The sequence below is a fragment of the Capra hircus genome, chromosome 6 (assembly GCF_001704415.2).
Source record: "Capra hircus breed San Clemente chromosome 6, ASM170441v1, whole genome shotgun sequence".
Lineage (NCBI taxonomy): Eukaryota > Metazoa > Chordata > Mammalia > Artiodactyla > Bovidae > Capra > Capra hircus.
Window position 1 is genome coordinate 62,304,043 of NC_030813.1, and position 20,348 is coordinate 62,324,390.

The following is a 20,348-nucleotide window of genomic DNA, read 5'->3' on the forward strand; positions in this document are numbered from 1 at the left end:
TGTTCACCTAATGTCCTTTTTCTGTTCTAGGAACACAGGTTAAATAGCATATTTCACTTAGTTTCTCAGACTTCCCTTGGTTTTGAAGGCCTTGATTGTTTGGGGAAGTATTGCTTAGGAATGTTGAAGAATATCTCTCAGCTGGAATTCATTTGATGTTTTTCTCAGGATCAGACTGGAGTTCTGTGTTTTGGGGGAAAAATCATAGAGGTAAGGTGACATTTTCATCACATCGTATTTAATGTACATGCTAACTTGACTTCAGACAGGTGAAGCTAAACTTGATCACCTGGCTGAGAGAGATAATGCTTGTCAAAGTACTCTTTCTCCCATCTTCCACACTGTGCTTTTTGGGAGGAGGTCACTGTGTAACGCACATTCAAGGACTGAGGAATTGTCTTAGAGTGCATTTTCACAGGGGTTTCTTTTCCCTGCCTCCTGCCAGAGCCTGGGGCATTTTCTTGGTTCTTTACTGTGAGAATCTGTGGGAGTTCCTTCAAATAAAACTCATAAAAGTTTTAGGGGCCACCTAAAAGAGCAGCCCCTTGCTTTTTCATAATGTCATACTAGTCCACGCTCAACCTCTAACAGTTTATCAAAAGTATCATTTAAGTGTCCAAGGACTTCAGCTCCAGGCAAGTGGAGCTCAGCTGTCTCTCTCTGAATGCATCTGTCTCTCCAGGTTTCAAGGTGGCAGTTTGCCTTGCAACCTTACTTCTATGATGGACCCAGAAAAGTCATTGATTTTAGTTTTGCACAACATTTTCTTCTTATAAGTAACAGCTTCCAAACTCTACATGTTGGAGTAGAAACCAGAAATTCAAACTATTAACTTTTAAGGGTTATCAATCTCATTTGGTATTTTGGATTAAAATAGTTAATTCCTATGATCATATTGCAGCTATAATATGATCTAATAATTGGGTCAAGGAATAGTAATCATTGGTTTCTAGTTTTATTATTCTGATTTTATGACTATACTAACTTTCATATGACGCTGATAAACACATTTTCTTTAATTTTAAAAATTATCAACATTTTAGACAATTGACTTTTTGTAAAAAATTATCCTTATTCTTACTCTCTAGTTTTTAATAACAATTAGTCCTCTGAGCACACAAGGCTATTTCAGTAACATAGAGGCATTAAAAATAACTTTTATCATTTATTATTTTAATGGAGTAGAACATTAAATAATGTTGCATTTGAAATATTTCCTAACTTTCAAGTATTACTTTTATCCTTTGTTAAGCCTCTTGATTAAGGTTTATAACTTAAATATTGAAGTAATTATGAAATTGATTAAGCCTGGCTTGCTCTATTGTTTGGTACTATTGTAATTCTTACACATACAGAAATGTCAGTGGATTAGCTTGGACAAGTTATTTAAACTACATATGCTTCAATTTTTCCCTTTGGAAAAGCAGATTAAATAATAATAATAATAATAATAATAATAATAGTATTATTATTATATACCTACCTCATTGCAGCGTTATAAGGACTAAAATGAGTTACTGTAAATTAAATCTTTAGCTAAGAGACTGATGTATAGTAAGCACCAGATAAATGTTAACAATTACTATTATCTAGATTATAAGATGGTTTCAATTGCCATTACTTGCGATTTCAGAAACACGTATGGTTGGAGGTAGAAAGTACTGGAAAAACTATCTAGTATAGGGATCGTAGATAGTCTGTGGGCTGGACTTGATTTTCAGAGGCTTAGTTAACACAGTGTTTTAAGATTAACTTAAATAGTTTTTGAGAGAGCATAAAAATCCAGTTTTTCATAATCCCTGCTACCCCCTATTGTTTTATATTATCATTTTGGTTCTTACATTTGCTTTACCTGCATAGCTCCTAAAAAACCTTTGAAAAGTTAGCTCTTTTTCTAGTCCATCCCTCTCATTTAACAGAGAAGCACATGAGTTCCAGAGGAATATAGAAAGGCCTCCAAGTTGTGCAAACTGGAAGTAAGATCTAGGACTTCTGATTCCTAAGCCATTCATTACAGCATGCTGTGTGCTTTAGTTAGAATGCTCAAATCAAGTCCCTCTTGAATGACAATAGAGTGAAGGGCCTAAACTGAGCTATCATCTTATAATACATGTCCTTAAGAATGTGTAAATTCTTAAGGACAAAGTTATCCTCACAATTAAGAAGCAACATAAAAAACAAAACAAAACAGACTTGAGGTATGTGGCAATATCGCTCTTCCCTTTTTAAAATGATATAAATGAGCCAGGTTAGGAAACTATCAGGATTTTTTTTTTCCTTATTAACTTGGCATAGCTCCTAAATTAAAACAGCAACCTGAGCACATCATTTTAACTTCTGCTCACAAGGTTTTCAATTGTTTTTGTGCTTGTTTTTGTGCTCTCTGTAAAAGAGGGAGTCAAGCTAAAATTATTTGTGTGGGCCTGGGGCATTTTAATAGAAACCTCTTCTGCTTGTGGGCGTGGAAACAACAATGAATCATTTCTACAAAATATAAGAGAAAGAAAGATGACATCATTAATTTTGAACACTCTGAATCTGGTAAGTTTGATGCAATGGGCAGCACATACAAACAGAAAAGCTGGTGAGATGGACATTTATTTAAAATGAGATGAGTGCTTTGACAAGGAATTGGCTTTTGTATAAGATTTCACTGTCACATTTCTTTCACAAAATCGAGAAAGGACAGCATAGGTACCTGAACCTGACTTCCTGTCAACTCAGTGGGAGGTTTTAATTAGGAACTCTTCTTTCAGTAAGAAGGAGAAAATGAGAATAAGGTGACAAGTCTTACAGGTTGACAGTCATAAGGATTAGGCAAATTTCCCATAGAGTATTTGCTTACCCTCCATGGGGACGAATAGAATATGCTGTTTAAAAAGATGGCAAGAACACCGAGAGACTTCCGGTTTCAGGGATTTGCAATCTGTAATTTGGATAAGAATTGTCTGGGGTATTTACTGCACAGGCAGGGCTACTGCACTAGAATCTGTGGGCAGGGGTGATGGTACTAAGACTGCATCCCAGGAGATCTGATACAAGTGGTCTATGGACCATACTTTGAGGAGTGATGGTGAGGCATCTTGTCTCCTGTAAGAATTTTAAGAGTTCATCTTGCTCTCTCCTTCCTTCTTTCCCTCCCTCCCTTCCGTTCTCCCCTTTTCTTTCCCTTGCTCTCTCTCCACTTTCCTCTTTCTCTATTCTCAATTCTATTTTAATAGCAGACAATAATGGAAGACTTGAAGATCTGAACTTTGCTTCCAAGTTACTCACAATCTACTTGTTAGACATAATGCCACTAATAATTGACACAAGGAAGCGTAGATTGAAGCATAAGGGGTAAATAGAGATGTTTGCATTTGCATTTGAATGCAAGAAGAGGTCACACAGCCTGTGATGAAAGGGCTGAGATGAGACCAATTAGTGGAAAGCACTGCATTATCGATTTGGGAGGTAGACTTGCTAGGGGTCAATTCTAGCTTTCCACATCACATCTGTATAATCCAGGGCAAGTCATTTTGTATATCTGAGTCTCAACTTCCACATCTTTTTAAAAAGTAAAAGCTGTAAAAGTGGGGACAGAAGGAAGGAAAAAGGCTTGAAACATATATAGAAAGAATTGATACTTGATTTATGGAAAATGGGGGTGGTGAGGGAAAGTGCTGGAGAAATCAGGACCATTCCCAGATTTTCAGCAGTTGGTTAACTAGGTTTAATGGCAATGATGTTAGTTTCAGGCATTCTCAATGCAAGGTATAAAGGGTGTGTCCCTTTGGGTGGAGATGTTACTCTGATAACTGGACATCTAGTCTGGAGTGTTGGAGTGCAGTCTGAGCTGAAGATACACTCTTGGGAGTTCACAGCTTTCAATTAGTTATTGAGATTTTGATGAGCTCATCCAGAGAGAAGGAGAAGGTCCAAGCTGAGAGTCCATGGGAATGAGAATTCTTAGGGGAAGAGTGACTCTAGCTGAACATGGATAGCCAGACATGTAAGAGGAAATCTAGGAAAGATGGATGTTATGTATGCCAATGGAAAACATTTCTATGAGTTTGTGCTTTGAACAAGTTTGCAATCTCCCTGTGACTTATTTACTTTGTCAATTGAAAATGAAAGAGCAATATCTATTGCATTTTATATTGTGAGGATTATAGTGATAATGAATCTATTCATCTGATATGATGCCTGTGGCATAAAAATCATCAATGAATTTTTTTCTGCTGCATATGTTGATTGAATTATGAATAAAATGGCTGATATTAAAATCTCCCACCTAATGAGACATTAGTTCCTTCAATAATTCAGCCAGATCTCTTTTCTAATGACTGAATTTCCAAAATCTGATAATTAGCTCCAGTAAGGAGTTCTGCCAACTAGGGTCTGTCTAGTCAAGTCTATGGTTTTTCCAGTGGTCATGTATGGATGTGAGAGTTGGACTGTGAAGAAAACTGAGAACTAAAGAATTGATGCTTTTGAACTGTGGTGTTGGAGAAGACTCTTGAGAGTCCCTTGGACTGCAAGAAGATCCAACCAGTCCATCCCAAAGGAGATCAGTCCTGGGTGTTCATTGGAAGGAAAAATGCTAAAGCTGAAACTCTAGTACTTTGGCCACCTCATGTGAAGAGTTGACTCATTGGAAAAGACCCTGATGCTGGGAGGGATTGGGGGCAGGAGGAGAGGGGGATGGCAGAGGATGAGATGGCTGGATGGCATCACAGACTCAATAGACATGAGTTTGGGTAAACTCTAGGAGTTGGTGATGGACAGGGAGGCCTGGCATGCTGCGATTCATGGGGTCGCAGAGTCGGACACGACTGAGTGACTGAACTGAACTGAACCGAAGGAGTTCTGATATCAAAGCGAGCAGTGTCTGGTGAAGAATATTTTTATTTTCTTCCTTCTGATAATACTGTGATTAATCTTGTTTAAAAACACCTGCATTTATTTCTTATTTGAATATGCAGTCAATATCAAGTGCTTATCTTCCTTTAGAAAATTACATTGGTCATCCCAGATAGTACAGAATACACTTGAAAAAAAAATATGACTTTTAAGGTTTTGAGTATTATTCTTCACATCAGCTCCTGTAGGCTTCATGTACCTCACAATTTAGTTTCTTTTATTAAAGCAACATAATTTGGGGAAAATGAGATGAAAAGGCAACCTTTTTTTGCTTTTGAAATCTAATGGTTATTTGCTTTGAAGTTGAACTGAAAGACTTAGCTAGATTCCTTTTTGGAATACATAAATTCAACCTCTGGCTTTATGCAGAAATTTCAAACATTTTTATTTGTGCTTTTCTTTTCATGTAACACAGAGCCCCTCCCTTGTTTCATCATGCTTAACATCTGATTTTCAGAGCAATTTCTAAGGCTTGTTTGACAATTTGAGCAAAGCATATTGCAAGGTAAGAGATAGGAAAGAGTAGAAAAGAGAAATGAGACACACTGAATTGATAAAGATCGAGCAAATCTTTCTTTAATGCACCTGCTTATTTTTAAACTCTTTCCATCTCTTCAGTAGCAACTTGGAGAAAAGTCCTGCTCACAAATGATTGTATCGAGGTCTTAAAAGAGCAATGTGTTTCATGCCTGTCTTACTATAAATACCCTTATTTTGTGTTTTAGCAAGCCAATAGGTACAATGAGGAAGATTTAGTCTACTAGAGGTTTGAGTGTGTTCTTGACACTGTCACACATTTGTTCAAGCTGGGTTAGATGATTTCCAAGTTTCCTGTCTTCTTTAAGATTGTGTAACTTGAAGTCTTTTTACTCCTAAACCTATGATCTGTGACCTTAAAGTCAATCTATCTCTATTTACCTGCCTATATATCTATCATAAACTCAACAATAGTCTCCCCAACCCCAAAGCTGTTCTTATCCTAATTCCTGAATGCTTGGTCACTCAGTCATGTCTGACTCTTTGAGACCCCATGGACTATAGCCCACCAGGCTCCTCTGTCCATGGAATTTCCCAGGAAAGAATACTGGAGTGGGTTGCCGTTTCCTTCTCTAGGGGCTCTTCCCAACCCAGGGGTCGAACCTGCAGCTCCTTTGCCTCCTGCATTGGCAGGAATGGTAAAGAACTCTTTACCATTGAGCCACCTGGGAAGCCCCATCCTAATTCCTAGAGTTTGTGAACATGTTGCCTTACAGCAGAAGGGACTTTGCATTTGTAGTTAGCTATCTGAGCGCTGAAGAATTGATGCTTTTGAATTGTGGTATTGGAGAAGACTCTTGAGAGTCCCTTGGACTGCAAGGAGATCCAACCAGTCCATTCTGAAGGAGATCAGCCCTGGGTGTTCTTTGGAAGGAATGATGCTGAAGCTGAAACTCCAGCCCTTTGGCCACCTCATGCGAAGGGTTGACTCAATGGAAAAGACTCTGATGCTGGGAGGGATTGGGGGCAGGAGGAGAAGGGGATGACAGAGGATGAGATGGCTGAATGGCATCACTGACTCGATGGACGTGAGTTTGAGTGAACTCCGGGAGTTGGTGATGGACAGGGAGGCCTGGCGTGCTGCAATTCATGGGGTCACAAAGAGTCGGACACGACTCAGTGACTGAACTGAACTGATGGATCTTGAGATGGAAATATTATTCTGGATTATTGGATGGGACCAATGTAATCACAAGGGTCCTTGTAAGAAAAAGGCATGAAGGGCAGAATCAGAGAAAAGGTGTGACCATGGAAATAGAGGTTGTTACAGTATATGGTTGACCCTTGAACAAGAATGGAGGTTAGGGACACTGACCTTCCACACAGTCAGAAATCCTGTATAATTCAGTCAACCTTCACTGTCTTGTGTATCTTCATACTAGCAGTTTGGCATTTGAGGATTCAACCAACCTTGGATCAGATTGTGTAATACTGTAGTGTTTATTATTGAAAAAAATCTGTGTATAAATGAACTTGCACAGTTCAAAGATGTGTTGTTCAAGGGTCAGCTGTACTTTGAAGATGGCAGAAGGGGTGGAGACCCAAGGAATGCAGGTGACCTCTAGAAGATGGGGAAAATGAGGCAATAGATTCCCCTCTGGAGCTTCTAAAGGGGAGGTGGTCCTGCCAAGACCTTGATTTCTGCCCAGTGGAACTTATTTGAGACTTCTGACCTCCAGAATTGGAGATAATTAATTTAGAGATATTACATTTGTGTTTTTTTTGGCCACTACATTTGTGGTAATTTGATACAACAGCCCTAGAACATTATGAAACTTTAGGGTTCATTTCAGCTCAGTTGCTCAGTTGTGTCCAATGGATACCTACTTTCCGACGGACACGACTGAGCAACTGAACTGACCTGAAATGAACTGCCCAATTCTTTGTGACTCCATGGACCACAGCACACCAGGCTTCCCTGTCCATCACCAGCTCCTGGAGTTTGCTCAAACTCACGTCCATCAAGTTGGTGATGCCATCCAACCATCTCATCCTCTGTTGTCCCCTTCTCCTCCTGCCCTCAGTCTTTCCCACCATCAGAGTCTTTTCCAATGAGTCAGTTCTTTAAATCAGGTGGCCAAAGTATTAGAGCTTCAGCTTCAGCATCAGTCTTTCCAGCGAGTATTCAGGGCTGATTTCCTTTATGATTGATGACTTATGAAACTTTAGGATTAATAAATCCTATATCTGTCCCTCTAACTTCTTTTTACTCAATGAGATGGGGTAGAAATGGAGTCAAAGTCAGGACATGACCTATAGGATCATATAAAGATTTGAGTTCTGTGATTTACTCAGATCAAATACTGGCTCTGTCTCTTGCTACTTGTCTGAGTTTAGGCTTGTCACCTACTTTGTTTCCTCATCTGCAAAGCTAAGATAATGATAGCACCTATTTTCCTTATAGAATTAAAGGACTCAGTGCTCATAAGATACATGTATAAGCTTCCTGTGCCAACTTCCAAGCTTCCTATCAGTGCTCTCCAGCAGTTTCTTCCCCTAAATACAGTGTTTAGAATCTGGAAAAGAGCATATTTAGGTGAGGTTGGACCATGAGATTCATAACAGTCAGAGTGACATAAGAGTTAAACCTGGAAGCCTAAAGAAGAGGCAGGGATGAGGGATTTGCCTGAGGCTGGTTCCAGTTTTCTCAACCTCTGAGTTTTCACTGGCTTTGAAATAGACTCTCAGTTGATTCTGGGACTTCTACAAAGACTGAGGTCACCTCTTCATAACAATGGCATTTATGAAAGCATCAAGCTGAGATGCGATGCAAGTGTTTCAGTCTCTAGAGTAGACTCTTATCATATCCCAACCCACTAAAGAGGACTGACTACATTTAGCTGATTATTCAGGCAGTTTCTTTGATGTAGAAAATCCAGAAAGATTTTAATCTTTTATTGTTTGATTTTGTATTCATAATGTGTATGTCTTTGGGAGAATGGAATAAAAGGGCACCTTTCCCTTTAGGAAAGCACCAGAGCTTTTATAAAATAAAAAGATGAAAGGCACTATGAAAATGGTCAAGGCAGGACCAAGCACTTATTATTCTGATGCTATTGTTAAACACTGTAGTTCAGTTTCTTCTGGTTTTGCCACTTGAATCTTTCATAGGATGAGAGGGACAATGTAGTTTTTCAGTATCTCCATTTGTAAGATGTTTCTGATTCATTTGCTGCCTGGTTTTTCACTATGGGTAAGCGCATTATTTTGGGATGGGATGCTCCTGAAATGATGATTTTTGGTGTTCACATCAATATTGTGTTACCTGAAGAAATGAGCAGAATTGCAAATGCCAATAAATTGTGTTTGCGACAATTTCTATAGAAACCAAATATTCATGTCAGAAGAGAGATACATTGGTTTGATAAAAAGGTGGCTAACATGAGATCCTAGTTCCTCTTCTCCAAGCTGTGTGACTTTGGGGGATAATGATGGCTGGTGTATCTGTAAAGTTTTATAATTTACAGTGTCTTCAGGTGTCTTTGGGCTTCCCTGATAGCTCAGTTGGTAAAGAATCCACCTGAAATGCAGGAGACCCCAGTTTGATTCCTGGGTTGGGAAGATTTGCTGGAGAAGGGATAGGCTACCCACTCCGGTATTCTTGGGCTTCCCTTGTGGCTCAACTGGTGAAGAATCCTCCTGCAATGCGGGAGACCTGGGTTCGATCCTTGGGTTGGGAAGATACCCTGGAGAAGGGAAAGGCTACCCACTCCAGTATTCTGGCCTGGAGAATTCCATGGACTCTATAGTCCATGGGGTTACAGTCAGAATGACTGAGCAGTTTTCACTTTCTCTTTCTTTTAGGTGTCTTTTACCTATGACCCTACAACTCCCTCATGGGCTAGATTATAGCTGTACCCATATGAGAGAAGAGAAAAAGTAATCCCAGGAAAGTAAACTGATTTCCCCAAGTTTGTGCAGGTACTGAGTGCCAAAACAATGGCTCCAGATGGATTTTCTTTCCCCTGCAACATGTTGCTTCCTAAAAAAAATACTTTGATTCAAATAATTAAAGTGTGAGTCTCAATTTCTTCCCATGTAAAGTGTGCATATGGACTAGATGGTAGTGCTAAGCCATTTTCAGTCATGTCTGACTCTGCAACCACATGGATTATAGCCCACCAGTCTCCTCTGCCCATGGAATTCTCTAGGCAAGAATATTGGAGTGGGTTGCCATTTACTTCTCCAAAAGTGAAAGTCACTCAGTTGTGTCCAACTCTTTGCAACCCCATGGACTATAGAGTCCATGGAATTCTCCAGGCCAGAATACTGGAGTGGGTAGCCTTTCCCTTCTCTAGGGGATCCTCCCAATCCAGGGATAGAACCCAGGTCTCCCGCATTGCAGGCGGATTCTTTACCAGCTGAGCCACAAGAGAAGCCATGGACTAAATATAATATTACAAAGAAGACCTAAAGGGACAATGCAGGCAATGTTGATGAGAGACATTGTCTAGATATAAAGGAAATGGTATTAAATGTGACAACAAGAGCCATGTGTCATCTAAAGTGAAGAGTTGCTGTCAAGCTGCTTTTGCAGAGGAAGGCAGCAAAACCAGTGTTGTCGAGTTTTCTGCTGTTTCAGGAGAAGACAAAGGCTAAATTTTCAAGTGAAATCTCCGTGTTAGATTAATGCTTAATTGGCGGAACTGTGACCCCCCTCTCCAAGGTCAAGGGGTGGGAGGGGGCACCTTCATTTCCATTAACTCTGATGTGCTGGAAAATCAGTACTGTTTCAGTTTAACTTTCTGGAAAAATTTATTTCTTTGGTCTGGAGGATTCATTAGGTTCATTGACTTTTCAATTAATGTCTAGGCCAACTCAGTAATTGATTTGGACAAATAGATAACTTCTAAAGCATGAAGGGAAATGAAATATAATGACTGAAATAAAATAAAATCCATTTATTTCTGTGATCTTGGAGCACTGTGAAAACAGAATACACTGTTGTGTATTCACTATTGTGAAATCTTTGTGTGAAGAGATTATGCTCATGTGTTTCTTTCATGCCACCATGAGGGCAGCTGAACTTAGAAAAGGAGGGATTTTTATGACATCTTACATGTATTCTCTATTGTTTTCTGCTCTTAGAATTGATGGCACATCCAAGCAAATTTAAGTAGTAATTTAATGCATTAAAATATTTATTTTTTGATCATCATGTAACTGCGAAGTTAAACTTTGCCATTCAAACTTAGGTGGTTGATGACTTGTGTGAATTTGGACTTGTTGATGATAATAATTGTGGTGATAGTACTATTTCTGTTGTGTGTCCAGAACATTTTGTAATAATGATATTAATAATAAAGAAATAACATTTATTATTTATTATGTATCAGGATTCATGTTAAGGATTTTTCTATTCATTTAATCATTTAATCTTCACAATTTCCCATGAAGTAAGCACTGATGTCTATTTTACAAATAAAAAAACTGAGACTTAAAGAGATTAACTGGTACAAGGTTATTCTGTTACTAAGAGATAGATTCAAATCAAGTCTTAATTCAGTGTATGCAGAAGAGGTCAGGAGGTATTTCCTGAGCATCTATGTACCAGGTCATATTCTAGGTTCTTGTGTACAAAATGAATTTCTGCTTTATTTGTGTGTGTGTGTGTGTGTGTTCAGTCACTGAGCCATATCCAACTCTTTGTGACCTCTCTGTCCATGCCAGACTCCTCTGTCCATGGGGTTCTCTAAGCAAGAATACTGAAGTGGGTTACCATTTCCTTCTCCAGAGGATCTTCCCAGATCAGGGATCAAACCCATTTCTCCTACATTGGCAGGCAGATTCTTACCACTGAGCCACCAGGGAAGCCCTTGTTTTATTTAGGTTATGTTTTATTTGTTGAGATGATAAGCCAATAAACATACACAATAATGTCCAGCAGCACTAAGTATTCTAAAAGAAAGAATTGCATTAGGGGATGGAGGGTCTATTTTACATGGGATGATGAGGGAGGTATGTCTGAGGAGGTGATATGTACCCAGAGACACTGGAATGAAGTGGAGGGAGGAGCAATGGGAATTTCTAGGATGGTCCCTCCGATAGTCCCTCTGATAGTCTCTCCATGGTACTATTCACTACTCAGTTCTGGAATGGTTTGACCATTTGTTGGTTGTATTTAAGATGGTTGTGGAGTATCTTCCTAAGGCTGTAAGCAAGAATTTAGGAGGAAGACTCAGGTTAAAATTCTGGTTCTGCTCCATTTTCCTCTGAGGCATGTTCAGTTCAGTTCAGTCGCTCAGTCGTGTCCGACTCTTCGCGACCCCATGAATCGCAGCATGCTAGGCCTCCCTGTCCATCACCAACTCCTGGAGTTCACTCAGATTCACGTCCATCGAGTCAGTGATGCCATCCAGCCATCTCATCCTCTGTCGTCCCCTTCTCCTCCTGCCCCCAGTCCCTCCCAGCATCAGAGTCTTTTCCAATGAGTCAGCTCTTCGCATGAGGTGGCCAAAGTACTGGAGTTTCAGCTTCAGCATCATTCTTTCCAAAGAAATCGCAGGGCTGATCTCCTTCAGAATGGACTGGTTGGATCTCCTTGCAGTCCAAGGGACTCTCAGGAGTCTTCTCCAACACCGCAGTTCAAAAGCATTAATTCTTCAGTGCTCAGCTTTCTTCACAGTCCAACTCTCACATCCTTACATGACCACTGGAAAAACCATAGCCTTGACCTTAAATTTACCTTCAAGTTTCAGTTTCTTTGACTATAAAATTTGGATAATAATCCTTATCTCTTGTGATAAATGAACATTACACATGTAAAGTTCCCCTGTGCAGCCCTGGAACTCTCTGTGTGTGTGTGTGTGTGTGTGTGTGTGTGTGTGTGTGTGTACACACACTGGAGTCATGCAGCAAATAGTAGTTATTAACCCGTATGTTACAAAGGAACATGAGAAGGTACTCATGGTGTTTGTGGTCAAAGTGTGGGAGGGGGTACCCTCAGAACTAAGTAGGGAGTATGGTCAGAGTGGGGTCAGATTCAGAAACTAAGATAAGAGAGTAGGACAGTGTGGATAAAGTAGGTTTTCACATCACAGTAGTTAGTTAAGTGAAATAATTCAAAAGGCACTTTGAAACAAGGCAGGCAGGAACTTATTTATTTATTTAAATTTATCATTAAGAAGCATCTCAGAATACGCATATAGCCACAGGGGTTTACAGAGTGGCACAAGGAGGGAGAGAGAGAGGGAGAGAATTCCTGCCCTTTACTAAGTAAAGCCCACATCCCTGCTTCCAAAGGCAAGTGTCTTGTATATAAAATTGATTCCTGGAGCCAGCGGGTTGGCCCGATGCCTAATAATCAGGAAATCTGGGTCCAGTCCCAGCTAGCCTTCTGACATGCTGCATGGCTCTGAGCTAATCACTTCACCTCTTTGCCTTCAGACAGAGAAAAGGTCTCTGCACCTTGTCCATGTCAAAGGAATCTTTTTAGACTGAAATTAAAGTTAAAATTGCCCCTCCTGGGATGTTGCTATTAAATGTGGGAGCATAATTTGGTAACGAGACAAACCTCTTTAAATCATCAGTGTTATTTCACGGGCCTTGAATTAGTTCTACAGTGGTCTGTTTTGGCAATAACTTAATCCTGGAGCAGGGGTAACAAAGCAACAGCGTTGTTCAGGGGTTCTGCTTGGCTGGGTGGAAACACATGGACTTTGAAGTGTATACATCTGGGCTCCAATTTTCTAATTTTGCTGTAATTTTAACTCCATCATCCTGTTGAGGACACTTGTTCTCTCTGAACCTAGGTTTCTAGATCTATAAATAAATATACTAACATCATGTAATTATTGGGAAGAGTAAGTAAATGTGAAGTTATTAGCATTGTGTCTGCCATAGCAGGAGACGTGGGTTAGATCCCTGAGTCAGGAAGTTCTCCTGAAGGAGGGCATGGCAACCCCTCCAGTGTTCTTGCCTGGAGAATCCCCATGGACAGTGGAGCCTGGAGGGTTACAGTCCATGGGATTGCAAAGAGTTGGACAAAACTGAGCATGCACGCATGCACACACTGCCATCAGCATTTTAAAATGTCAGTCTTTATTATATTTTTTAGTTTTATTTAAGAATTGAATTCCTGGAGTTGTCTAGGGACCTCAATTTCAGGAGATCTTGTCAAACCAGGGCCACCTGGACAGGCAAAGGGTCGAGTGGAAATAACCCACCAGATCTGCCCAAGCCTGCGGAGGTGAGTATACACCAAGCTGACCCTCTATCAGGGAGCAGTGGGGACAATTCTTGGCCTGAGGCAGTGGGAGTTACAGTGGATTTGGGGCTCTAGAAGTGTTCCCAGATGCCTCGATGACTACAATACTTACTGTCTGACAGTGGTGATTGCCAGGCAAGGTGCAGCTTGAAGATATATGTTCAAGGCTATGTAGACACACTTTAGTCTCATTCACAGCGAGTTCTCTCCCTTGACAACACATCTATCTTTGCTGCGGGTTGTTGTGAGGCTTTGGGGCACCCTGAAGATTCATCTTTTTTTAATCAATGGAAAGGAGGCAATGGCTTGCCTTTATTATCACCTAGATCGACTCTCTCAGAACAAGCAGACTGCAGATGCCAGGGGCTTCTTAGAGCTTTCTCAGACGCCTCCATCCTTCATTACACTATTCCCATGGTAACACTGAGGAAGGGAGAAGAGGGACAGCTAACCACTGAGAGGCTATTTTTAGATTTCTGGCCAGATGCTTTGACAAATCTGTTGAGGGAAAGAAAATGAAGCAAGTGTAGAAGAGGATTATTTTCCCCCAAGACAATATCATTTAAAATTCATATCATAAAACTGGAAACAACCTTGAGAAATCATTGAACCCGCTTCTACTTATAGAAAGACCTACTTTCAAATCATATAAAAAACTGTTTAATAAGATCATTTTTGTTTACTTAATTACTTACACAAGATAACTCTATTTCCTACCTTGAATTTATCCCAGATTCCGTCTGAGTTCCCAGACCAGGGGAGTTGGGAATGAGAATGGAAATGATGGTTCACAGTGTGGATTACATAACCCTGAGAGCATCATTCCTTTAGACTGTACTAATAATGACACTGTTGTTGAGCCTCCTAGGTAGCTCAGCAGTAAAGAATCTGCCAGCCAATTCAGGAGACATGAGTTTGATCCTTGGGTTGGAAAGATCCCTGGAGAAGGAAATGGCAACCCGCTCCAGTATTCTTGTCTGGGAAATCCCACGGAGGAGCCTGGTGGGCTATAGTCCATGGGATTCCAAAGAGACAGACAAGACTTAACGACTAAACAACTACAGCAAAAATGGCACTTGCTAGGTTTGTGCAAATATCTGCTTCACTTATTTTTAAAATACGTAAACCCCTCCCATATTCCTTAAAAACCTCCAGGGATTTCTCATTGCTTTTAAGTTAAAGGCCATAGATCTTTAAACTGTCTGTAAAATATACATGATATTGATCCTCTGTACATGTCCAGACTCATTCAGTATTATTATAATTCTCCTTCTTTGTGTTTCACATAAGACTTTCTTTCAGAATCTCAAACATGCCATCTTCCTCCATGTCAACCTCTTTACACTTGTCTATGATATTTTCCCCCATGCTCGCTACCTAGTTAATTTCTGTAACTTCTTCTTTTCCTCTTAATCGGAGCTCAAATACCAGAAAATGCTTTCTTAACCTCTAAACAAAAAAGACCCTTCTGCCATAGCCTCTTCTAACAACTTGTGCATTTCCTTTGCAGCACTTACCAGCTTATAATTCTATATTTATTTATGTAACATTTTTGTTTATTACTTTAAACTATGAGCTCGTTAGGAAATTATATTGTTTGCTCACCATTATATATCTAGTGCCTAGCATATATTTGGCAACTTATTCTAATGACTGTGTAAATGACTAGCAGTTATTTTAAAAGGGCATAAACCTAGGTTTTCTGTCAAGTCAAACTGTCTATGTGACTTACCAGGGTTCCTCAAAATAGAGTGTGAACCCAGATTTCCCAGAAAACTTGTGAAAGAGCAGATTTTGATTCAGTAGATCTGGGCTGCAGCTCATGATCCTGCATTTCCAACTGGTGTCTAACTAGTTCTAGAACTTGGTTGCACACTGAAATTTCCATGTGCTGTGTGCTCAGTGGCTTCGTGTCTGACTCTTTGCGACCATATGGACCAAAGCCCTCCAAGCTCCTCTGTCCATGGGATTCTCCTGGCAGGAATACTGGAATGGGTTGCCATTCCCTTCTCCAGGAGATCTTCCTGAGTCAGGGATCAAACCTATGTCTCCTGTGTCTTCTGCATTGCGGCGAATTATTTACTGCTGGGGAAGCCAGAAATTGCCATGAAGTGAAGTGAAGTGAAGTCGCTCGGTCGTGTCCGACTCTTGGCGACCCCATGGACTATAGCCTACCAGGCTCCTCTGTCCATGGGATTTTCCAGGCAATAGTACTGGAGTGGATTGCCATTTCCTTCTCCAGGGGATCTTCCCAACCCAGGGATTGAACCCGGGTCTACCCATAGGAATTAAAAAAAAACAAACTTCAGTTTTGAAGTCCCACCCTGTGATTCTGATTTAACAGGCATGTGCTTGGACTGGGCTTTAGGGATTTTTAAAAGCTCCCTAGTTTATTCTAATATCAAATACTATTGTAGAATCATTGATTTCAGGCAACAAAGCTAATCCTCAACAATAGCTGTATAGGAATATTTTTGTTACCCTTTGCATTAGACAGCATTTAACATGGCCACCCAGTAAGGATTCATGCTGTTACTGTTTTTTAAATGTATATTTCTTAGAGACACACAGGAAAGTGGTACCAAGCATTTGTTTCCTAGCAGAGAGAATCCTATGTGAGTCAGTTGTAGTAGCAGAATGGTCCAATCTTAAACTTTCCCACTTCTTCACATAGGGGAACTGTATTTCTTATCAAATATTTAAAACAATAAGTATACTATTGAAAAAGGTAAAGCATTTGGATAGAAACAAATGCAGTTATAAGTCTTTGCAGCCAGAGGAACAATGCATAATTACCCAGATAAAATCATTAGGAAGAAGAGAATCTTAGTGCTCTTCCAAAAGCTGCAACATTTACAGTGAGTTCAGTGATTCCCAACATGTCCATAAATGTATGAAGAGGAAACCAGAGGCTCTTGGGCATTTGGTTACCCTATCAATGCTTCTTAATCTAATAGTCCTCTTTTTTGTATTATTAATTTCACTAATGTTTTCCACTGATTTATTTTTGCTTGTGGTTTTATTCTTAAAAGTTCCACAATGTGGAGTGTAACATTTTTGCAGTTATAACTTAACACAGTACTTTATTTTAAGCCCTGCACTAGTTGTTTTCTTATTCTCTCTTACTTAATCTACTCATCAAATCTGTTTGGTATCTACTGCTATTATCACATTCTACATTCTACAGATGAAGAAACTGAGCTAAATGGCTCAGTAACTTCTCAGAGACACAGATAGCCAGAGACATTGTCCAGGAATATATGATATAACTCCCTGGGACTCTCTCCCTTCCAGCGTTAATACATTTCCGGTCTATAAGCCAAATTCAGCCTTCAGTGATATTGGTCCAAGGGTCTCAATATATTTTTTAATGAGGTGCCACTATTTAGAAAGCAGAAAATTTCTTATAAAAATCCAGGTTTCAAGTTTATATTTACAGTAATCTTATTTGACAACACTAAGTGGCATGACTGAAATCCTGGAATTGCTTGAAGTTGAGTTCTGTTTTCCCTTTTCAAATGACGCTCTCCCTGCCCCTCATTAGTACCTACCTCTTTTACTCCTGGCCCGCTCCAGTATTCATGACACAAGCTTTGCCCCTCCGGAGCTCTGGTTTTCTACTCAGCCTCTAAATTCTGTTGGGGGAAGAAATGATTCTTATGTCTTTAGTACATTTCACCATCAGGAAAAACAAAATGTCCTCTTTCTCAGTGAAGTGTAGGCCATTGCATTGCCGTCTTCATCACTTCATACATTTCCAGGACTACCTGTGTGTTCGCATCTGGCTAAGTGGTTCACTTTCTTTGACTACAAAATGGTGGAGCTTAGTATCCTACCTTCTGGTTCTACTATTTAGCTCCTTGGAGTGGTTTCCAATCAAAGTTTTGACTTCACAGGAGTTTACAAGTTGCATGGTTGTCTTTCAACAACTGTAGCCCCATGGAGACTCACCTATCCCTTGAACTCATGATGTGTAGTTGGGTTCTGTTCAGCCTCCTTCAAGTAAGACTATGATAAAGAGGAAGAGGATGATGTTGTCCTGGTGACGTCGGTACCACCTAGCTGATATGGCGCTCGCAGTGTCAGCAGGGTTTCCGAGGATTGTAGTCACTGATTCCTGATGTAGCAGGAAATGCAGACAAAAAAAGATTCTCTTCTTAGGAGTCTTCACCTTGGTTTTGAGAGTTGCTTGCCTCTGTTGCAGTGTACTATTTCCTTTATTCCTTTCCATGTCTGGCTTTTACCTGCCGCCCACCTTGGTCTTGGTTTCTATACACTTGCTCTGAGCCACTCAACCTTTTGTTCCTAGTGGTAGCGACCTCTCACTGCACAAGGAAGCCTGTCATCAGCAGAACTCACACTCGCACACTTAAACCTCAGAGCAGCCCTATGATATAGGTCCTCTACTCTCAAGAAATTGTGGCTCAAAAAACCTTAAAATTTTGTAAGTTGATAAGGAGAAGACTTTTCAAATTGTTAAATTTTAATGTTGACTATTCTGTCCCATGCTTTACTTTGGGTACAAGAGGCCACTATCATAATTGAATGATGTCTACAAAAGATGAGAAAAGTAATTTTACCATTCCTTATTTCCTCACATGGTGTGCCATGTGAGACATCATCAATTTTAAGGTGCACCATTATCCGATATGCTACTAAGAGGGGAAAAAAATACTGTCAATTAAATTATGTCATCTAAATTATGTTGTCACTTTTATTGCAATTACAAATGTTCTAAAATATAAAGACATGTCTTAGAATTGACAAATATGGTACTTATTCAACTTGTATTGTACACATTTAACACCTGAGTCATTGGCTGAAATGTTAATTGTCTTAAAATAATGAGAAGAGAGCAAATGCAAAATATTTACACTAGAATGTTTTCCTTCAGCAACCATCAACTGAGCTGGAATTTGACCGGGTAGTGATTTATACCACTTGCCTTCGTGTGGTACGGACAACCTTTGAAAGGTGTGAACTGGTTAGAAAGATCTTCCAGAACCATCGAGTCAAATTTGAAGAGAAAAACATTGCTCTGAATGGCGACTATGGAAAAGAGTTAGATGAACGATGCCGGCGGGTTTCTGAAGCTCCTTCCCTCCCTGTCGTGTTCATTGATGGCCATTATCTAGGGGTAAGTGTCTGCTAAGGAAAATCTTTTTTATTGAACCCAACCAGTGTTGATAGAAATCTGTAAACCTATGACAAAGCAACTTGCATCATAGCTACCAGCATACTTACTGATTTTCAGAGTTCAATCCAGCAGTTTTGAAGCACTTATTTCTAACCCAAATGATGTATCACTACAGTGTTCATCCCTACAGAGTCGTAGTGAGACAAAATCAGCATGGAATTGTCTTTTTGAATAGAAATACATTTTAAAAATTGTTAGTTAACTTGAGTTTTGAATTGAGAAGCTTGACATATGGGACAAAAACTTTTTTTTAAGTGCAGGCAAGAAAAACAGAATATATGAGATATGCATTTGTGAATTCTCCTATACTACATTATCAAACACTCAATTTCCTACTTAACGAAACTGAGATGACAGTCATGAAATGAAATCAATAAGAAATAGGGCCTGTAGCCAGAATTTTATCTTCTTGTTGTTTAAAATGATTTTTGATTTGAGGAATGCAGGAGTGTGAGACACAAATGCAGGCTTACAGTGAGCAGAGCGAATTCCCAGAGCAGCAAAAAACATGACTCCTTCACTGCTCTCTGAATAACACCATTAGCATAATAGCCCCCATCCATCTATTAATGTGTGTCATCGGTAAGAAGCCCAAGAAGGGGGCTCTGGAGGGGACACTTTGGAGAGAGGGAGAGCAAAGAGCTGAGAGACGCCAGTGGCTGGGGATGTAGGGCTGACAAGGTCACTGATCAGAGAAGAAAAAAGTGAATTGCAATAATTAATTTACATGGAATTCTGTATTTTTCTTGATATTTCTGGTGCCTTGAGTGTACTGAGAAGTCAGTACATATTAATTTTTCAAATCTGGTCTTAACCTTCAGGCTTCAGAGAAAGAAAAAGCCAGAGATTTTTCTTAGCAGGAAATGCTCCTGTTTGTTACAGGGAGCTTGTATCTGATGTCCTGTCTAGAGCCGTGGCTGTTAGAGGCAGTCTGCCATCTTATGGAAAGATTAATGCAGAAAAGCCATGAGTCACTAGCTATGACATCATGCAGTCTTACTTTCAACCAGAGCTGGACACAGATTGATTCTGAACGAGAAGAATTTTGATTGAAGTGTTGAGCCTGAGGTCCCAGATATCCATGGCAATGGTACAGATAATAATGACAGATAAATATATAGATTTTAAAAAGCACTATAGTATACTCTCAGCTTACATGTGTTATCTCATCTAACCATCAGTCTAACTTTAGAAATGAACTCTCTGGAACACTGCTTAAAAGGCAAGATAGCCTTGGAGTCAGGCAGCATTGTTTCAACATGCTCTGATACTTCTAATGCTGGGAAATGTGTAAATCACTCTATTACCTGGTTTGCTCTTTTGTATGAGAATAATAGTAGAACTTTTCTTAGGCTAATGGTGAGGGTTTTATTATATATGTGTGTATTATATTATGTTATTATTACACATGCATGTGTGTGCTCAGTTGCTTAGTCGTGTCTACCTCTCTGAGGCCCCATGGACTGTAGGTGCCAGGTTTTTCTGTCCATGGAATTTTCCAGACAA

The 20,348-nt window shown here is 39.8% G+C and overlaps 1 protein-coding gene across 1 annotated transcript in view; it reads left to right on the plus strand.

The window, feature by feature from the left end:
* The window catches only part of GRXCR1 (glutaredoxin and cysteine rich domain containing 1), a 135,208-nt gene that overhangs the window by 47,933 nt on the left and 66,927 nt on the right, over window positions 1-20,348 (plus strand). Inside the window, exon 2 of the mRNA XM_018049942.1 lies at window positions 18,540-18,782. Coding sequence (XP_017905431.1) covers window positions 18,540-18,782 — 243 coding nt within the window. The remainder of the gene's footprint in view (window positions 1-18,539; window positions 18,783-20,348) is intronic.